The following is a 21,083-nucleotide window of genomic DNA, read 5'->3' as shown; positions in this document are numbered from 1 at the left end:
TAAACTTACCTTCTTGGGTTTCCTTTAACTTACCTTCCCGAGTTTCCGTAAACTTACCTTCCCGAGTTTCCTTAAACGTATCTTCCTGGGTTTACTTTAACTTACTTTCCTGAGTTTCCTGCATTTTTATTCCTGGGCTTCCTTAAACTTACCTTCCCGAGTTTCCGTAAACTTACCTTCTTGGGTTTCCTTTTACTTACCTTCTTGGGTTTCCTTAAACTTACCTTCTTGGGTTTCCTTAAACTTACCTTCTTGGGTTTCCTTATACTTACCTTCCTGGGTTTCCTTAAACTTACCTTCTTGGGTTTCCTTATACTTACCTTCTTGGGTTTCCTTAAACTTACCTTCTTGGGTTTCCGTAAACTTACCTTCTTGGGTTTCCTTAAACTTACCTTCTTGGGTTTCCTTAAACTTACCTTCTTGGGTTTCCTTATACTTACCTTCTTGGGTTTCCTTAAACTTACCTTCCCGAGTTTCCGTAAACTTACCTTCTTGGGTTTCCGTAAACTTACCTTCTTGGGTTTCCTTAAACTTACCTTCTTGGGTTTCCTTAAACTTACCTTCCCGAGTTTCCGTAAACTTACCTTCTTGGGTTTCCTTAAATTTACCTTCCCGAGTTTCCTTAAACTTACCTTCTTGGGTTTCCTTAAACTTACCTTCTTGGGTTTCCTTAAACTTACCGTCTTGGGTTTCCTTAAACTTACCTTCCCGAGTTTCCGTAAACTTACCTTCTTGGGTTTCCTTAAACTTACCTTCCCGAGTTTCCTTAAACCTACCTTCCTGGGTTTCCTTAAACTTACCTTCTTGGGTTTCCTTAAACTTACCTTCTTGGGTTTCCTTAAACTTACCTTCCCGAGTTTCCGTAAACTTACCTTCTTGGGTTTCCTTAAACTTACCTTCCCGAGTTTCCGTAAACTTACCTTCTTGGGTTTCCTTAAACCTACCTTCCTGGGTTTCCTTAAACTTACCTTCTTGGGTTTCCTTAAACTTACCTTCCCGAGTTTCCGTAAACTTACCTTCCCGAGTTTCCGTAAACTTACCTTCTTGGGTTTCCTTAAACCTACCTTCTTGGGTTTCCTTAAACTTACCTTCCTGGGTTTCCTTAAACTTACCTTCTTGGGTTTCCTTAAACTTACCTTCCCGAGTTTCCGTAAACTTACCTTCTTGGGTTTCCTTAAACCTACCTTCTTGGGTTTCCTTAAACTTACCTTCTTGGGTTTCCTTAAACCTACCTTCCCGAGTTTCCGTAAACTTACCTTCTTGGGTTTCCTTAAATCTACGATATTGGGTTTCCTTTAACTTACCTTCCTGAGTTTCCTTAAACTTACCTTCCCGAGTTTCCGTAAACCTACCTTCCCGAGTTTCCGTAAACTTACCTTCCCGAGTTTCCTTAAACCTACCTTCCCGAGTTTCCGTAAACCTACCTTCCCGAGTTTCCGTAAACTTACCTTCCCGAGTTTCCGTAAACTTACCTTCTTGGGTTTCCTTAAATCTACGATATTGGGTTTCCTTAAACTTACCTTCTTGGGTTTCCTTAAACTTACCTTCCCGAGTTTCCGTAAACTTACCTTCTTGGGTTTCCTTAAATCTACGATATTGGGTTTCCTTAAACTTACCTTCTTGGGTTTCCTTAAACTTACCTTCCCGAGTTTCCGTAAACTTACCTTCTTGGGTTTCCTTAAACCTACCTTCTTGGGTTTCCTTAAACTTACCTTCTTGAGTTTCCTTAAACCTACCTTCCCGAGTTTCCTTAAACCTACCTTCCCGAGTTTCCATAGACTTACCTTCTTGGGTTTCCTTAAATCTACGATATTGGGTTTCCTTTAACTTACCTTCCTAAGTTTCCTTAAACATATAGTACTGGGTTACCTTTAACATACTTAAGTGGGTTTCCTTAAATATACCTTCCTGCTTTACCTTAAACATGCATTCCTGAGTTACCTTAAACTAACCTTCCCTGTTTTTCTTAATCTTACCTTCTTGGGTTTCCTTAAACCTACCTTCTTGGGTTTCCTTAAACTTACCTTCTTGAGTTTCCGTAAACCTACCTTCCCGAGTTTCCGTAAACTTACCTTCCCGAGTTTCCGTAAACTTACCTTCTTGGGTTTCCTTAAATCTACGATATTGGGTTTCCTTAAACTTACCTTCTTGGGTTTCCTTAAACTTACCTTCCCGAGTTTCCGTAAACTTACCTTCTTGGGTTTCCTTAAATCTACGATATTGGGTTTCCTTAAACTTACCTTCTTGGGTTTCCTTAAACTTACCTTCCCGAGTTTCCGTAAACTTACCTTCTTGGGTTTCCTTAAACCTACCTTCTTGGGTTTCCTTAAACTTACCTTCTTGAGTTTCCTTAAACCTACCTTCCCGAGTTTCCTTAAACCTACCTTCCCGAGTTTCCGTAGACTTACCTTCTTGGGTTTCCTTAAATCTACGATATTGGGTTTCCTTTAACTTACCTTCCTAAGTTTCCTTAAACATATAGTACTGGGTTACCTTTAACATACTTAAGTGGGTTTCCTTAAATATACCTTCCTGCTTTACCTTAAACATGCATTCCTGAGTTACCTTAAACTAACCTTCCCTGTTTTTCTTAATCTTACCTTCCTGGGTTTCCTAAAATGATCCTCTGTGGATTTCCTGAACGGACCTTTCTGGGCTTTCTGAATCACGCCATGTTATGTTTCCGTAAACATTCCGTCATTGGTTACCTGGAACATTCTTTCATGGGTTTCCAGAAACACGCCTTCCTGTGTTTACTGAACTACCCCGTCCTGGGTTTTACGAAACAACCCACAAGTATCGAATAGTCTCTGACCCTCCCGCTTTGTACTGGGGCCCAGAGGCCATGTCGTCCTGAAGTGGAATATAAACACAACTCGTGTTTTGCCCGGTAGTGTTGGGTGACTGCAGTTTTAATTTCTTTTTCATACCTTTAACAGTTGCTCTGGTACTTTGATACTGAGATTAACATGCAAACTTATTGATAGTCTGGCGTCTCGGGTATGTCGCCGCTCTTTAATCAACCCGGAAGGGGCTCCGAACACAACTGCAGATTCACAGGAGGATGAGTGTTCACAATGTGTGGCCTGATTGATTAACTGATTGTGTGAGTTTAGTTTAACGCCGCTTTTAGCAATATTCCAGCAATATCACGGTGGGGGACACCAAAAATGGGCTTCACACATTGTATCCATGAGGGAATCGAACCCGGGTCTTCGGCGTGGCAAGCCAACGCTTTAATCACTAGGCTACCCCACCGCCCCGTGGCCTGATGGAAGGCAGCAAACAAGGCATCTCGTCTTAGCCATTCACACCCGAGTTTCATTCACCATTGGTTGTCCTAACATGCCAAACTTTGTATCTCGTTGAGGACAAATTTGGTATCTTGTTCCTGTCTTCTGGTTGTTCCGCGTATCTGACGTAGTGTCACATTTCACCCATCCAGGACAACATGTACTTGACATTGTATCCCACGGTGACTTTCCTAATTATTCCAGAGAAAGTATCTTGTTTCAACAAACAAAAGGCAACTTAGTTTATCGATTACTCCTCGATAATATATACGAGACTTAATAACGTTTACCTAACAAGATGGGGTAATGTATTCCAGACGTCTGCCAGCCCGGACAGCTTCGGTCTGACTTAATATTATTTGTCAACCACCCTGGACAACTTCAGCCTGACTTAATATCGCTTGTCAGCCACCCTGGACAACTTCGATCTGTCTTGTATCTTTTGTCAGCCACCCTTGACAACCTCTGGATGACTTGATATGTTTTGTCAGCCACCCTGGTCAACTTCAGCCTGACTTAATATCTCTTGTCAGCTACCCTGGAAAACTTCTGGATGACTTGATATGTTTTGTCAGCCACCCTGGTCAACTTAAGCCTGACTTAATATCTATTGTCAGTCTCCTTAGACAACTTCTGGATGACTTGATATGTTTTGTCAGCCACCCTGGACAACTTCAGCCTGACTTAATATCTTTTGTCAGTCTCCTTAGACAACTTCAGCCTGACTTGATATCTTTTGTCAGCCACCGTGACTCATTAATTGTACGTAAGTTTAGACAAAACGTCTTGTTTCAGCTTTTGCAACTCAGAATCTAGCGTCATTGATCCACATTTTACCTGTACCTGTTTCAGTATTGTAGTGTAACCATCTCGGGTAACTGTCACCATACCCACTATTTTGTTTCACATAATATTAACCTGACTCAGTATCTTATTTCAACCATCCTGGATATCTGTTACTAAACATATATCTTATATCAGCAAACGTGGAGTCATTTATGTTGACATAATATCTTATTTCAGTCAGCGTCGTACCTGGTCTTGTTTCTGTCATCTTAGATTTGTCAGAATTAATGTCCTGATTCAGCCGCCCTAGTCATGTTATATCTCATTTATTTTCTTGTTTCAGTCTTCCGGGGTAACCATTACAACACTCAGTATTTAGTAGAGTCACTTATACCAGTTTTAGTATCTAGTTTATACCAACATGGTGTCACTTGTACTTACCGAATAACTTGTTTCAGCCAATTTGGAATCACTAATGCTCGGCCAAATACCTTCTTCTGCCACCTTGGCGGTTCTTCCCACCTGTATGTCTTGTCTTAACCAGTATGGGTTTGAAATCAAGTGTTGAAACACATCCCACACCTCCAATCTTCTGTACGCTCCAAGACTTCATTGACATCGAACACAATCAAAACAGCTTTCGGTATGTATATCCGTGTCGTGTGGCGTGTGGGACTTTGGCATAAACTTGTATCATGTGGACTTAACAGAAATACATTGATTGTTATCAAACAGTCCTACCTTTATATCAGTCCTACCATTATATCAGATCATATATCAACTGTTATTTGAACTTGAGCTGACTATGTAGAATCAGGTATAAATGCCAGTGACGGTACATGTGTACTTTATGCTAAGGACAGGGTACATTTCGCTGCAATTGACAGGAAATGCGTTTATGTATTCGACGCATATTGTCAACCATGAAGCTTAAAATTGTCTTATGTTTAAAAAGAGTTATCATATGAAACAATTAAGACAAATCCTTTTCAGCTTAGATCAACGCTTGATATTTCTTACCATTATATATACCTTGCTATATCTTTTCATAAAATAGGAAATTCACCAAAGTTTGAACTGTAAGCAGACAATCGAGCAATGGAAAGGGCCATTGTATCCTCACAGGAGCTAGAATAACATCACCTATTCACTGTCAGTGTTTAGAGCTTGAAACCTTGTGTTGCCTATATTACTTTATAGGCCTGAAGTAGGGGAGCTAAGTAAAGTATCTGCATTCGTTTGTGTACATAAGTGGTTCTTGAGCTCTTTTGCATATGCAAATTTCGTATGGCTGTCATATGTCTACACGCAGTAAACAGTGGTTGTAATCTGTTTGCCCAAAACCACTAGGTTCAGTTTGTCCAAAATGGACACAAAAAACAGCATGTTTCCTCTAACCTCAAAAGTTGACTTCTGATATAAATTTAATTTGTTTGCGTGTGTGTATGTAGATATTTCTCAGTGTGTGGTAAGGATCGCTTCATGTACATAAAAATATCCATGTGCGCGTTTGTGTGTGTATATATATATGTGTGTTATTGTTATTGGGTGTAACTGGGCAACTGCTATTATATTGTGTCATTTCTCCTCTGTCTGATATTTGAAAATTGGCAAGCCCAGCTTGCTACCAGGTTTGTATAGACAACAGCCCATAACTATTACACTTATGTAGAATACAGCATTTAATGACGTAAAACTAAAGCGTATGAAATACTATAATTTACGAGTGTAGTATTACACTGGTGTACTTATTTATTTGCAATACATTGAAAAACAGGCTTCATACATGTAAAACGCAAATATCATGGATGACAACTTCTTCTTTATTGTATATCACAACGTTTCTGGGCTGTTCCGACCGCCTCCGTGGTGGAGTGGTTAGAGCGTCCGCCCGGAGAGCGGAAGGTTGCGGGTTCGATCCCCGACCGCGTCATACCAAACGACGTTAAAATGTGGTACTTGTTGGTGCCATATCGTGACTAAAACAAGTTATAAATATATCATGCCTGGCGTAAGACTCTAGGCATTTACGGAACTATACAAGACGATACAATATAAAACAGGCTATTGATCAACAACTGAAGGAGTCATTATAATGTGTCTGAGTGGGGTATTCATGCTTCACTGCGGCGTGGTATCTCAGTGGGCTAGCACTATAAAACCAGCACTATACAAAAGTCTGGGCTAGTACAAGCAGCCGCACATCCACATCCACAAGCATGCACGTCGTCATATGAGTGAAATATTCTCAAGCACGACGTTAAACCCAATTTCGTGTGTGTGTGTCTGTCTGTCTGTCTGTCTGTCTGTCTGTCTGTCTGTCTGTCTGTCTCTCTCTCTCTCTCTCTCTCTGTCTCTCTCTCTCACTCTCTCCATCTCAGCAAACTCGGCAATTTTCCAGCTATATGACAACGGCCAATGTACATGGATCCTGCACAAAGCACGTTTGTGACTGATATTCCATGTGACAGTTCCAGATGTCTGGGTCAGCTACTTCAGCTTAAGTATTTAAGCTTATGTATGTCCACTACATACAGTGGTTAAGCAGATGTATGTCCACTGAAAACAATCTGACCATAATGTCAACCTTTCAGGTATGTCTAGTGGTAGGTTCCAGAATACGCGAGGGGTGGTCAAGTTCCCGGACTACATCACGACGGTTTGGACAGAAGGTGATGGTTGCAGTTCGTGATGCCTGTTGGTCAGAAATCTGCCATCGACTATCCAGGATGCAGTATCGCACCTGACTGGTCATTTAGTGCAAATATAGTGCATCCATAATATATATTTACTCAAGAAAAAATGACACAATTACTACACATTGTTTTGCGTTGTCAACTATTTTACATGCCATTGTCGGTTGCTCATTAATTCTGATGACGACAAGCTTGTGCTGATCAAAGGGTGCTGAGCAAAGAGACCCTGCCGGCGGTCGCCATAAATGGGCCTCAGACATTGTGCCCGGGCCTTCGAAATAACGAGCGAATGCTGTAACCCCTAGGCTATCCAACCGGTTGCATCCAGTCCTACGAGCGTTCTATACAAGAAACTGGGCTATGAACTGTTGACTTCACCAGGACCCTTTTTCTAAAGAGATCATAACTCGCACCTTTAATGTCAAGAAAATGAATTACGATCGAGGTGCTGTTACATGTTTATTTCTTTTCAACACGACAATCTGTGTCATTCAACACTCAACATACGGCTTGTGGTTTCTAGATATTTATTGTGTTTTATCACAGACGTTGCTACAACAAACAATGTGGACGGCAGTAGAAAGATGCATTATACAAATATATACACAAACACGAAATTACATGCGGAATGTAATTTCACCTATCGCACGAAACGCATGGACAGACGCTGGTTAAATTTTAGCTCATGCAGTCAATGTACAGGAAAAAGAAACAGAGGACGTCCAAAGGACTTGACGAAGATCTGTAGAGGCAGAGATGAAGGACGCGGGGTGGACCTGGTGCAGCAATAGCCCAGGAAAGACAGCATTGGAAAACTCTAGTATCGGCATCATGTACTAAGAGCACGACGAGGATTAAGTAAGAAAAAAGTTAATCAATGTACAAAAACAATATAGTCTAGGAATATATTTGGCATGTTCCTTTTGGACGTAGGAACACAAACAATAGTCGGACTGAATGACTACGCATATTTTGACACATAATTATGCAAGTTAAAACTCTTGACTTGACATAATCATTCAAACGAAACAACATTTGTTGACACAACTGTCTGAATACTGCAAATACAGTTGATTCAGCGCTTTTGTCTCTGAGATAGAAGGAATACAAGATAACCGGAATCAATACTTTGCTATCAGTATTCCACTTGCATTAAGACAAAATGATGTATCACAGACCTTCCAATAAAGAACGTTCCTAACTGTCATATTTATCACAATATACCGATATATGGTACAGTTAAACAGTCATGCTACAACGGGTGTTTGTACAAAGGGGTGAACATTAACAACATCCAAATCATATCACAGTATAACAATATATTACACTTCACATATTTCTCTCAATAAATATTATTTCAATGGTGTCATTTTAAACGTGTGCAAGACCCAATTCGTACGGGAATCTTTCTGCTTAGATATAATGCACATTTATAATACTTTCAAAACCTCGCTTCGAGGACAAGAGTTTCTGATTAAATTCCAAACGAATTATTTTAATTCTGTCATAAGTTGTTACAGATTTTGAATATGGATAAGTGCAGTCATTACAATGCAAAGACAGGAAATACAATAACATCGGCTCATTTTTCTTTAAACAAAATTGACATGAGGTTTGATCCTAATGAATTATATAAAGCGTTTAAGATAGAAACCTTATCAACACTAAACGATATCTCTGTTCTCTTCCATGGGACTACGGACAACTCGTATCCCCGGGACTTCGAGTTAACGGTGTTTCATTGTTTTTCTTCGTGATATAAATATATTTAATGGATCAATTCAAGCAAAAGCGCCGTCGTCTGTACGAAATATCTATAATATGTACACCGTGCAAACTGGCAACATAACATATCAGGTTCATCACCCGAAACGTTTAAAAATCAACCTCCAGTAGACATGCACAGTATCAAAAAAGAAAACGTAAATATGAGAACACCAAACAGATGTGACGTGTAGAAAATCACCTCTAATCAATGAAAGACCGTGAGTTTAAGTGAGATAGAGGTAGTGAGACTCCAGCTAGACGTTGCTGTCCCTGGCTACTACAGCCTTGCCCTCCGGCGTCGTCACCCAGCGTCTCTGATTGGTTCGGGTGTTGTATTGGTACACCTTGTCTGTCACTGAGGAGACATAATGAATTTGTTAGATAACACTGACAGCCATCTACCTGCCCTAGAACGCGACATTGAGAACAACAAACAATACAAATAAATGCGCCAAATATAGCAAACCTATTGATGAAGTAACATTATCAATTTGTAATGTCATGGACATCTTGGATAACGTCAAAATGCAAAAATGAATCATGATAATAAACAAAATTTGAAAAGTATTACTTTGGATATTTCTAACTTTAAGGGTAATGTTAAATAATATCACCGATGGCTATTCAGCTATGTCGTTTTCTGCATGTAATGTGAGTCTTTCCTCCAAAGAATGTGGTGGTTTACCACTGCACATCACGATTTAAGAACTACAGTACAGTCTTACAAACAGCTTAACATATACACATGGAAAAAATGTCATATTCTTTAAAGTATTAATATGCTATCAAAGGCACCTATCCAAACCTCAATTCAACTTACTAAAGGGACAATTAAATGTAAAATGTAAAATGAGCGAAAAACAGTGGTTTATTTAGAGAAGCAAACTTTTATAAGAAATATTTAATATCAATATTTAGTGCTTATAAGTATGGTCGTATGACGTTTACAAGAGCGGCGATTTTCAACATTCTGGCATACAATCCTCTAGAATTTGCATATGTATTTTGACTCATGGCGGACCAAAGTAGAGTTGCTACCGCCCCTTGGCGAAATAAATCACCAATGGCACGTGCACGATGTGGCATATCATTGTCGTCCATGACCGTTGGCCTCGTGTTCAGAAGATGGTCATGGAAAGGTAGTACAGCAACCCTGTCTATCACTGGATTTTCTGGACCAGATGGAAAATTTACAGGCCATCATCATATAGCTTGAACGTTATGGAGGGGGGGGGGGGAGTAGACATAATAAAAACAACTGTAGGCTTGAGGAGACTATGAGGCGGGAATTACAGCTGACACTGAAGACACCCGTGAGTGAACGACAACAAAAACAATCTATGGAAACTCTATCTACCTGTAATATACACAGACGTCATTACACCTACCTGGGTCCACAGCTTGCCCATCGAAGTGCCTGTTGCGTATGGGGTAGCCATCAATCTCATTCGATGTGACGATAACGGAGCGTGGTGTACGAGGGGGCGTTTCGCTCCTACGTCCTTTCTTTTTTTCAGGGGCTCCCCAGAAGTCATCAGGCTCTGAGCTCTGCACTCGTGGCTAAAACATCACTGAAATGCTTAGTCTGTGTTTTAGAAACCAATAACTGATAATTCATAAATTTATTCTATTAAATCTGCCTGAATATTCTTCAGCATTCACTGCAGTTAAATTAACCAGGGCTCCGTTCCACAAAACGGTGTCACGATGTTAAGCCTTGTAAAAGTATGGGAGTTATGATCCCTGCAATCCTGAGGTCGACTTGTGGAAGGGGCACAGAGAGACAGAACTATGTGCTTTAGTGTATTTATATGCCCTATATATTTTATTTATCAATAAAAGCACCAAACCTTTAGTGGGATTGGAAGCGTCAACAAAGCTGGAGGAGGATGTTTCTTGGGATCCTTAAGGTCAAGGTCAGGAACCATTGCTGAAACAGTCCACCATGCAGTATATAACTCGTTTAATCTAAGTACACATGCATGCATAATGCTGCAAGTTTCATTTCCTAAATATGTTTAATTGCTACTTAGGCCAGCCTCCGTCTTGATGTACATGTATCTGAAATAAAACAGAAAGTAACCCCTCTTTCTGGTAAATTCCTAACGGGATTGTTTATATTGTCAACAACGTATGCAACAAATGGGCCAGTTGGACTTCTCAAATACACAATGGTACATTCATTATAAACACAAGTATTTTCTCAAACAGCTTGCTGATCTTTCTTCAAATGTGAAATACTATGAAATGATACTTGTCTATCTGAACACACTTCTATGTTTTTTAATTCTGGCATTTACGACCACTACTATGTTTGTTTTATGTTTAACATTATTGATATATTTATTGATATCCTACAGAAGAAAATAATGTGAGAAAATGTGTTTACCTTTGCTAACCAGTGTAGTCCTTACTCCAGGTCGATTCTCCAAGATTGTCGTACGGGTTGGTGTAATCGGCCTAGGAAAAGAAACACACATGGAACGATTAGTAACAGCACACCCATATGTTTCCATACGGACCTTTTGAAAGGTGAATTGGTTACAATGACCAACCTTCTCTTCTTCCTCCACCAGAGGATGGCAAAGATTGTGATGCCGATGAGTACGACGGCCAGGAGGCAGGACAGGGTGATGAAGACAATGCCGACTGTTGTCTGATGCCAGGGAGTGACAGTCTCGGAGTAGGGACTGGCGTTCTGGATCACGAAGTAGTCCCAGGCTGATCCTACATCACAGGAAAGGGTAATATATATATAAGAACTAATAGTAGTTATGAGAGGCACGAATGCAGCATTAATAAACTAAATGACATCTGTCCCGTTACATTACTAACATTCATGATGATGATGATAATGATGATGATGATAAACAACTATTATAGCTGTGAGCAGTGAGAGATGATGCCAAGGATACCCTTGAGATAGTTTGCCATTCGCATGGTCTTAACTATTGTTTATCGAAATCGCCTAAAGCACAGAAAAGAATCAATGTGTTACATAGTCTATACACACGTCCTGTATGTATGTGTAAATGATGATGATGATGATGATGATGATGATGATGATGATGATGACGACGATGATGTCATATATGTCTACGACGGCTTTAAAAGTTCTATTTACCTTGCAGTGCTGATGATGGAGTCCCTGATGGGTCAGACGCTACGACACTGGTGACATCGCTGGAAGTGAGGAAAGTCTTGCCTTGGGCCAGGTTGCTGGACGTTTCAGTTGTGTTGTCAGCAACAACCACAAGGTTGACATTTACTGGACTGAAACATATAGTTTTGTTATATGTCAGTGCAAGTTGTTGCTGGAAGGTTCTATATTTATATAATTTGGGTGGTCTGTAACACAATTTTCTAGAAGACTTTTGATGAATGAGTTATAGTATCAAATATTCTGAGTTTGAAGACTATGTAGTGGGCAAGCGTATGCCACTCTCCTCTCACATTAACTAAAAGACCAGAAATTGTGTGAAGATAATTATTTTCCTCCTGGGTCCAGTCTCACAAAGCGATCGTAGCGCTTAGGTCATCATAACTCCTATGCTAAGGTGATCGTAACTCCCATACTATAACATAAACTTACAACAGTCAGGGCGATCCGATCGCTTTGAGAAACGGGCCCCTGGTTATCAACCTAGACCGGAAGCCAATGTTGCTGCTATGTGAATATTATGATCACTATTCTTATATTTTGAACTGCAGTCGTAATTGTATTGCCATCGTACTTGTACTGCAACATTGTTAATAACTTTTGTTGTTTTGTACTTAACTTTTTATATTTTTAGATATAGTTTATGTTTGAATACAATTGCAAGAGGTTACTGGTTCTATTGCAGACATATTTCTTAGTTAACCTGTTTCAATTTGGAAACTATACCCGCCAAGGTCAAACAATAACCGCAACCATATAATAAAACATTAACCCACCCTGGTAGTTATACAGAATCACATTGCATTAGGTTATACAGGAGGTATCATTAGTCCAGTCATTAAGCAGATGGATTTAAAAAGAAATGACTTGGTAACCTGGAAGCAAGGAGCCTCCGCCGTGTTGGTGCTGCTACTGCTGTCTCGCCTGACCTCTCTGTGATGCACCAGATCCGTACCAGACATGAAGGATAGCTGGACGACATGACAGTCTTGAACTGGGACACAAACTGATCCTGTCTGAGGAGGAAATCTGTCTTGCTTATGCCAAGTTTGATAACGACGGCCACGGTATTGGGGTCGAATGTGTCTACCCGGATTGCTGCTGCCGGGCTGGTTGTTCGTGAAGGAACCCCACCATCGTTCCCTGAGGCTTCCAGTACATACTTGGTGTTGACTGATACTGGGGTCTGTAGCACCACAACACCTGGAATACATGTAATAAACATAAACATGACTTTGATGTAGAAAGGCAACATTGTTGTTCAAAAACGAACACTTCGAACCTTCAGCTATCTTCCCAGGTTGATATGACACCGAAAATATAGTGTAGCATTGTGCCTACATGGTTATATTTATCAAAGGCTGCTGTAGGTGACAGCCTCTCCCTCAGTTTAGGTTTGTGTAACATAAGTTTGTGCATTGGCGACTGGCTGTTTATCGTATCCGAGAAAAGCATGCGATAGATTCACACTGAATTGTTTTAAGCATTCATTCTGCTTCAGACAAGACTAAAAATAGAACTACATCAGCGATATCACGTCATGGATAAATAGATAAACATACCTGAACTGACACCAACAGCAAAGAAAAATCCATAAGGATTCTGGGAAAAGACGTAGAACACCTGTCCATTTAATCCAGAATCAGCATCAGTGGCAGTAAGAGTCACAATAGTGTTGTCACAGGTGCCAGTGTAGGCAATCTCAGTGTTGTAAAATGTAGAGCTGAAGACAGGAGCATTGTCATTTTCATCGATAACTGTGATGTACACCACAGCTGAAGCAGTCAGGGGAACTGTCCCGTTGTCAACTGCTAAAATGGTTACATTGAAGTCCACGTCCACCTCTCTGTCCATAACAGACTTGACACTTACAATACCTGAGGCAGAATCAACTGTTAGGAACTGGTCACCTCTGACCCCTTCAGGAGTTGAAGTATCGATTGACAGAGTTATGGCACCATTGTGGGCGTCTGCATCGGTGACTGTAACAGTTAATATGCTCGTTCCTGCTGCTGTGTTTTCATTTACAGATCCTGTATACTGTAACGAGTTGAAGACAGGTGGGTTATCATTTAGGTCATCAATCACGATGGTCACATTAACATCTCCAGTTAACTGAGGAGTTCCACCATCTTTAGCACGACATCTCAAACTGTATGTGTTAATAGTTTCTCGGTCCAGATTCCCTGCTGTAGTGATCACTCCAGAAGAAAGGTCGAGGACAAAATGGGACGCTTCACCAGTCCAGAAGACAACAATTTCATATGTTAGTGCTGCATTTATTAGGCTGTCTTTATCTGTAGCTTCTACTGTCCCAACAGATGACCCCAAAGGAACATTTTCGGCTATGTTAAATGTGTATTGAGACTGTTTGAAAATTGGATTGTTGTCATTGATATCATCAATCACTATTGTAGTGGTAACAGAAGCAGTTAGTGGAGGGGTTCCCTTATCCGTTACATGGATGACGAGGTTGTAGGAGGCGGTTCTCTCCCTGTCCAGTGAATTCTGAACTTGAACAATACCACTCCCAATTTCAATCTGAAATAACAATTTCACACTGCATTAAATATGCCGATTATGACTGGTGTATACTCATATGATTACGGTTATATATGCAACATGGATATAATGATACAATGGTTACAGACCTTGAAATCTCCATCAGTGCTTCCAGACGCAATAGAGAACACAAGTTCAGCATTCACGCCACTATCTAAGTCAGAGGCTGCGATAGTGAAGACAATGGTTCCAGGGCTTATGTCCTCACTCAGATTAGTTGAGTAACTTCCCGTGATGTTAGGTTTGTTATCGTTTACATCGAGGAGGTTGACTGTCACAACTGCTGTTCCTGTATTAGCTGGTGTTCCCTGGTCGATGGCCAAAATTGTTAAATTGTGGCTGAAACATATCAGGAACATTTAGAATTCTTACTGTTCATTGAGTCAATTAGATAAAAGTGTATAGACTATTCAGTCATATTTGCTTGGTAATTGTTGAAGTCCGCACTCAGCAATATTCCAGCTATATGGCTGCGGTCTGTAAATAATCGTGTCTGGACCAGACAATCAAGTCATCAACAGCTTGAGCATCGATCAACAGCTTGAGATACGATGACACGTCAACCAAGTCAGCGAGCTTGACCACCCGATCCCGTTAGTCGCCTCTTACGACAAGCATGGGTTACTGAAGATCAATTCTCACCCAGAATCCAGTCATAAATATCACTATTCTAACTGTTATATACCTTTATTGTTCAGAGGGTAAGTGTATATAGACACAGTACCTGGGAATAGTTTCTCTGTCTAACAAAGCTTTTGTAGATATTTGCCCAGATCCTGTATTGACTTCGAAAAAGGCATCAGTGAGACTGTAGGTGAAGACGTTGTTATTGTTAGCAGATGAGTCAGCGTCTGTGGCATAGACAGTCGTCACACTTGTTCCCAAAGTAGCATCTTCTGACAGACTTTGAGTAAAGAAGTCAGGTGTAAATGTAGGAGCATTATCGTTAAGATCAACAACCGTCATCCTGACGACTCCAACAGTAGATAGAGCAGGCGTTCCACCATCTATTGCTTGTAGAATTAGGAAGAAAACATGTTTTGTCTCATAGTCGATGTTCTGTGTTGTTGTAATAATACCACTGGAGGAGTCAATTGCAAAATATGCTTGTCCATCTCCAGATGTTATTGAATATGTAACTTGACCATTTGTCCCCGAGTCTTTGTCAGTGGCGGTTACCGTTTCTACTGACTGACCAATCGCTACATTTTCATTCAAGAGAGGAGTATATATAGATTTAGTAAATACTGGATACTCATCATTTTCATCCTGAAGTACAATTTCAAGCCAGAATGACCCGGTCAGACCACCTTTGTCTTGTGCTTCAACCGTAATGTTGTGAGTGTTGGGAGGTGTGTCGTAATCGAGAACGGACGATGTATACAGTTCTCCTAACTGTGGACTGCAGAAGAAAAGCTCAGGGATGTTTCCATTTGTGATACTCCAAGAGAATTCCCCATCAGTTCCTGAATCACCATCTGCAGCGCTTGCATTGTAGAAGTTGGTTCCTACTGGGATTAGCTCGCTCACTGTGATGCTATCATTGGGGACAGCAGGAATCGGAGCAAACTCGTTTTGGGATAGTACATTTATGATGATTCTGCCATTTGATGTCAATGGTGTCGTTCCACTATCTGACACTTGTATGACAAGATCATACATTGTCAAAGTTTCAAAGTCTAAGGCTGCATTTGAGAGAAGTTCGTTTGCCACAAAGTTGAATACACTTCCCGTATTTCCTGAAACAATGGAGTACACGGGTGTTGCATTTGGAACATCATCATCATCTCGTGAAGTCACAACTGCAACTGTAGATCCACTTGGAGCTGTCTCAAGAACATCTTTGATGTAGAGGATTGGTACAAACACAGGGATGTTATCATTCACATCACCAACTGTTATACTGAGATCCACCTCAGCACTACGCTCAGCCCCTGAACTAGCAAAGTCATCAGTGGCACGGATTCTCAAAGTGTATGAGGTAGTGCTTTCTCTGTCTAAATTACCAACAGTTTTAATCTCTCCCGTTCCTTCATCAATACTAAAATGACCAAGATCATTGCCAGATGCTATTGAATACCTAACCGTTCCATGAAGTAAACCCTTATCGGTATCTGTAGCTGTTACTGTGTACACAACAGATCCTATAGAGACATCTTCCTGAATAGGTACAGGCGTAACTGGAGTAAATACTGGAGCTGCTTCATTTACAGGTGTCACATCTAAAGTTACAGGAACGGTGATAACTCGTGCAGTACCCCCTTGATCGGATACTTGAATTTCCAAGTTGTAGGAAGTTGTAGTTTCATAATCAAGCAACGCAAATATGGTAACCACCCCAGAAGCAGCATCGATGGTAAATTTACCCTCTCCATTGCCCGTTGTGATACTGTAAGCCAGGGTGGGGGTAGAGGAATCAGCATCGGAACATGTTAGACTACTAACAGTTGTTCCAATACTGGAATCTTCTGGTAGTGTGTTGATATAATTGGAAGGAGCACAAATTGGATCATTGTCATTTACATCAAGGACTAAAACTGTCAGCTGAGTTGTTGCTGTGCGACTTCCAGCTCCTGTTCCATCAGCAACTTCTACTGTCAAGGAATATGTGTCTGTGGTTTCCCGGTCAAGAGCCCCCTGAAGAACAACGGTCCCCGATGTTGGATCGATCCAAAATTTGTTATCTGCGTTTCCTAGAGTTATGCTGAATGATAGAACAGAATTGGAAATATCATTATCATTTGCATTAATGTTCTTTATCGTAGTTCCTAAAGCTGTGTCCTCACTGAATGACTCGGAATAGGGTCCGGGTGGAGCAAAGACTGGGTCATGCTCGTTGACATCTGATACTGTGACTGTTACAATGACATCGGTAGTAAGGGTTCCATCTGAAGCTTGTACTGTGAGGCTGTACGCACTCAGTGTTTCTGCGTCAAGACCTGCATTGACTGTGACCACTCCTGATGTAGATCCAATAGCAAATACACTACCAGTGTTGCCTGCTGTGATTGTGTACACAACGTTATTGTTAGGAGGAACATCAGCATCCGGACAGGACACAGTGGTAACTGACGTGGATAGAGCAGCATCTTCTGGTACACTGCCAGTGTATACGGATGAGGTACAAAGAGGAAAGTTGTCATTGACATCAGTTACAGTTATCGAGACAGTAGACGTTCCAGTAAGACTTGTGGGGGTCCCTTTGTCCTGGGCCCTTACTTCCAAAACGTATGAAGATAATGACTCCCTGTCAAGAGATGCCTGAACAGACACTACTCCTGTCACAGAGTCCACAGTAAAGTGGCCCAGTGAATTTCCTGTTGATATGAAGTACACTACATCTCCTGAAAAAGACAACAAAATCTACATTAGAGAATCATGAAGAGATTAAACTCTTGAATTGATTGATAGATTATACAAATACATATTTCTGGAGATATCAGTGATTTGATGGCATTAGGATATTGGTGGCTGAACATGGCTCATCCAATTCCAATCAAATACTTTAATCTATAACATGGCTGACTACCATTCGACCCCGCATCTGCATCTGTTGCTGCTACTGTCACAACAGCTGTTCCAGGGCTAGCATCTTCAGCTACGCTGGGCGTGTACGGGTTCTGGACAAACGCAGGACTGTTGTCATTCTCGTCTATAAAAAGATAAAACAGCAAATAATAATATGTGTACTTTGTCCCTATATACTAACACAATGATGAGCAAAACGATCTAGTTCCTATTTACAATGTATTTGTGCTTGCTCACACCACCTACCTGTGATGCTGACAAAGACATGGATGACTGCAGAAAGTGCTGTGGCTCCACCATCTGTGACAGTAACATTCAGAAGGTATGACGCAGTCGTCTCCCTATCAAAGGATGCTGCTGCAGCAACAGAGACCAGTCCTGTAGAAGCATCAACATCAAACAGGTTAACTGGATCCCCTGCAATCTTGGCATAACTGAGGACATTGTTAGGAGCGTTTATATCTGAGTCTGAACACACAATTTGTTGAACGGATGTTGTTGGCGCTGTTGATTCCGTTATGGCAGTTGCGTAGTATGCCTGAGTGCAAGATGGTGTTGCATCATTCACATCAGTCACTGACACCGTTAGGATGTAGGTACCACTCAGGGGTGATGGATTAGTTCCAGCATCCGTTGCCTGGATTGTAACAGTGTATGATGACACAGATTCAGCATCAAGTACGTCACTTACAGTCACGACGCCAGTCGATGGATCAATTATGAACTTCCCAAGTGATCCTGATATGATACTGTAGGTTACTTGTCCATCTGGTCCAGAATCATTATCCGTGGCATCAAGGTCAATAACAACGTGCCCCGATACACTGTTCTCAGGGACAGTTTCTGTGCTTGAAGCAGGGGTGAACGTTGGAGAATTTTCATTGATAGGATTGACAGATATGGACACGATGACGTCACTTGTCTGCCCCCACCATCAGTGGCCCTCACTGTGAGAGTGAAGAGTTGGGTCGTCTCAAAGTTCAAGCCAGTGTTGTCAGTAATTGTAATAACACCGGCTGTAATACTAAAAACAGTGCCCGTGTTGCCACTTTCTATGGAATAGGTAATAGTTCCAAAACCTGCAGCATCAGCATCTGTTGCTGTTACTGTAATCACAGTCGTCCCTGTGGGTGTGTTCTCGTCAACGTTTGTTGTATATGTTGATGGATTAAACACTGGCAGGTTATCATTGACATCTGTTATAGTGAGTGTCAAAGTTTCACACGTTGATTTGATTGCATCAACTGTGCCTGAATCCGTAGCACATACATCAACAGTCACAGTTGGATTGGTTTCTCTGTCTTGTTGAACCTTCAGAGTTATTACTCCTGTGGCAGATCCTATGATTACGTTCGTTGTGTCTGTCAGGGAATATGTAACACTATTTTCAGTGTCAGCATCAGTTGCAGTCACTGCAAGTATTGTAAATCCTACTGCCTCTGATTCTGCCATAGAAGGGTTGAATGGCGTTCCAAGAAATGCTGGAGCAGCCTCGTTGACGTCTGTCACTGACACAATGACTGTAGCTGATGTTGTTCGGGCAGGAACACCACCATCCTCAACTCTTATTATAATTGAATGTGAAGTGGCAGTTTCATAATCCAAACCTGTTGTAGAAACAACACCACTCGCATCAACAGAAAACGAACCACTCCCAGCAACAGCATTCACGGATTCTATAATGTAGGAGAGTGTACCACTTGCTCCTGTGTCCAGGTCTGTGCATGTCAAAGTAGCTACATTGCCAGTGTAGTCTTCTCTTTGAATGGTAGTCGTGGAGCTAGGGGAGCATGTTGGTGTGTTGTTGTTGTCGTCAACGACGTTGATTGTCACAGTGACGTCTGAACTTCTAGCTGGTGTTCCACCATCAGTTGCTGTCACAGTAAGTGAGTATGTACTGGCAGTTGCAAAGTCAAGATTATCTTTGAGGGTGAGAGCACCATCAGATGCAAGGGCAAATGTGGCGTGTGTTGCCATGGAGTAAGTCAGATCTCCATCTGTGCCACTGTCGGCATCCGTTGCAAGGATCTGATGGATGAGCGTCCCAATAGCTGTGTTTTCAGGGACTGACTTGATGATAGTTGTTGGGGTAAACACTGGGTTATGCTCATTCACATTAGTGACTGTAACTGATACAATTGTGGTAGCGGACTTGGATTGTGCATCCCCTGCTCTGTCGACTGCCTTCACTGTCAGAGAGTGGGACACAGCTGTCTCATAGTCTAACAACTTGGCTGTTCTTATCTCGCCATTGCTGACATCGATCGTAAAGTCACTGTTCGTATTTCCACCTGTAACAAATGAGGTGATGTGTTTTACAATGGTTTCCGAAAAAACTCCAAAAGAACATTAGCATAAGACACACTTAGTATTGATAATGCTTTACATTTTACATACCGATAATCGAGTATGTTACTTGTCCATTTCCTCCAGTTGCAGGGTCATCAGTATCAGTTGCAGCAACGGTGACCACGACACTAGCTCCAACAGCATCCGCTTCTGACACACTGCCACTGTAGAGAAAACAGATGACAAATCACGGAGACATTAGTATTAATGTCTTGAATTCCATGGATATATCAAAAATACTTTTTGTGTCTGATAATGGTTTGGGTCCAATACAAGATGAGTGGAGTCAGTGGCATAGCATCTGTTGAGAGTCATCAGTGTGCGACGTAGAGGGAAAAGGGTGTATAAGTACCTGTACGATCCAGAACCAAACACAGGAGTGTTGTCATTTTCATCTGTGACGGTCAAACTGACAGTGGCAGTTACTGTGGTTGTTCCGTCTGTTGCTGTAACCAGGAGATCGTGAGTTGCATCCGTCTCTCTGTCCAGTGATGACACAAGCGTGATGACGCCTGAGGTTGAGTCCAGCGCAAACAAAGGGTACGAAGCTACAAAGGCATACGTGATTTGTCCATCTGAAGTGGAGGCGGAATCTGCATCTGTTGCAGTTACCTGTGCTATTGTGGAGGCCAGTGCTAGATTCTCACTGTGGGATACTGGATATATCACTATAGTAACAAAGCAAAAATATGTTTGTAGTGAACAGCAACTGAAATATACCACTAGATATACCACTGGGTGTGAAATTAACAATGCATGTTGTGAAAAGCTAAAATGGCTGCAGAAGAACCCTGAATAATCACAGATCACCTTTTTTAAAAATGTCAAAGCAAGGTGCTCATATATGAGTACACATGAATCTGAGGATGAAACGGCAACATGAAACTGAAAGGTGAGCGGAATATTTGGCCGACATATGCATCAAATTTCCAAAATCCCAGA

General features: G+C 41.2%; 1 protein-coding gene across 1 annotated transcript in view; it reads right to left on the bottom strand.

Moving 5' to 3' along the window:
• Positions 1-8,796: 8,796 nt before the first annotated feature.
• LOC124255331 (protocadherin Fat 4-like) overlaps positions 8,797-21,083 on the bottom strand; it is a 37,220-nt gene continuing 24,933 nt past the window's right edge. The window contains exons 16-30 of the mRNA XM_046689225.1: positions 20,494-20,809; positions 20,190-20,305; positions 19,227-20,083; positions 18,039-18,714; positions 17,794-17,916; positions 14,989-17,608; positions 14,354-14,603; positions 13,265-14,243; positions 12,578-12,905; positions 11,667-11,815; positions 11,088-11,269; positions 10,942-11,002; positions 10,393-10,472; positions 9,931-10,102; positions 8,797-8,897 (exon numbers count right to left, since the gene is read on the bottom strand). Of these exons, the coding sequence (XP_046545181.1) occupies positions 8,797-8,897; positions 9,931-10,102; positions 10,393-10,472; positions 10,942-11,002; positions 11,088-11,269; positions 11,667-11,815; positions 12,578-12,905; positions 13,265-14,243; positions 14,354-14,603; positions 14,989-17,608; positions 17,794-17,916; positions 18,039-18,714; positions 19,227-20,083; positions 20,190-20,305; positions 20,494-20,809 (7,010 nt within the window). The remainder of the gene's footprint in view (positions 8,898-9,930; positions 10,103-10,392; positions 10,473-10,941; positions 11,003-11,087; positions 11,270-11,666; positions 11,816-12,577; positions 12,906-13,264; positions 14,244-14,353; positions 14,604-14,988; positions 17,609-17,793; positions 17,917-18,038; positions 18,715-19,226; positions 20,084-20,189; positions 20,306-20,493; positions 20,810-21,083) is intronic.

The sequence above is a fragment of the Haliotis rubra genome, unplaced genomic scaffold, assembly GCF_003918875.1.
Source record: "Haliotis rubra isolate DU_JTF1 unplaced genomic scaffold, ASM391887v1 Scf1152, whole genome shotgun sequence".
NCBI lineage: Eukaryota > Metazoa > Mollusca > Gastropoda > Lepetellida > Haliotidae > Haliotis > Haliotis rubra.
This window is presented reverse-complemented; position numbering and strand designations above follow the sequence as displayed.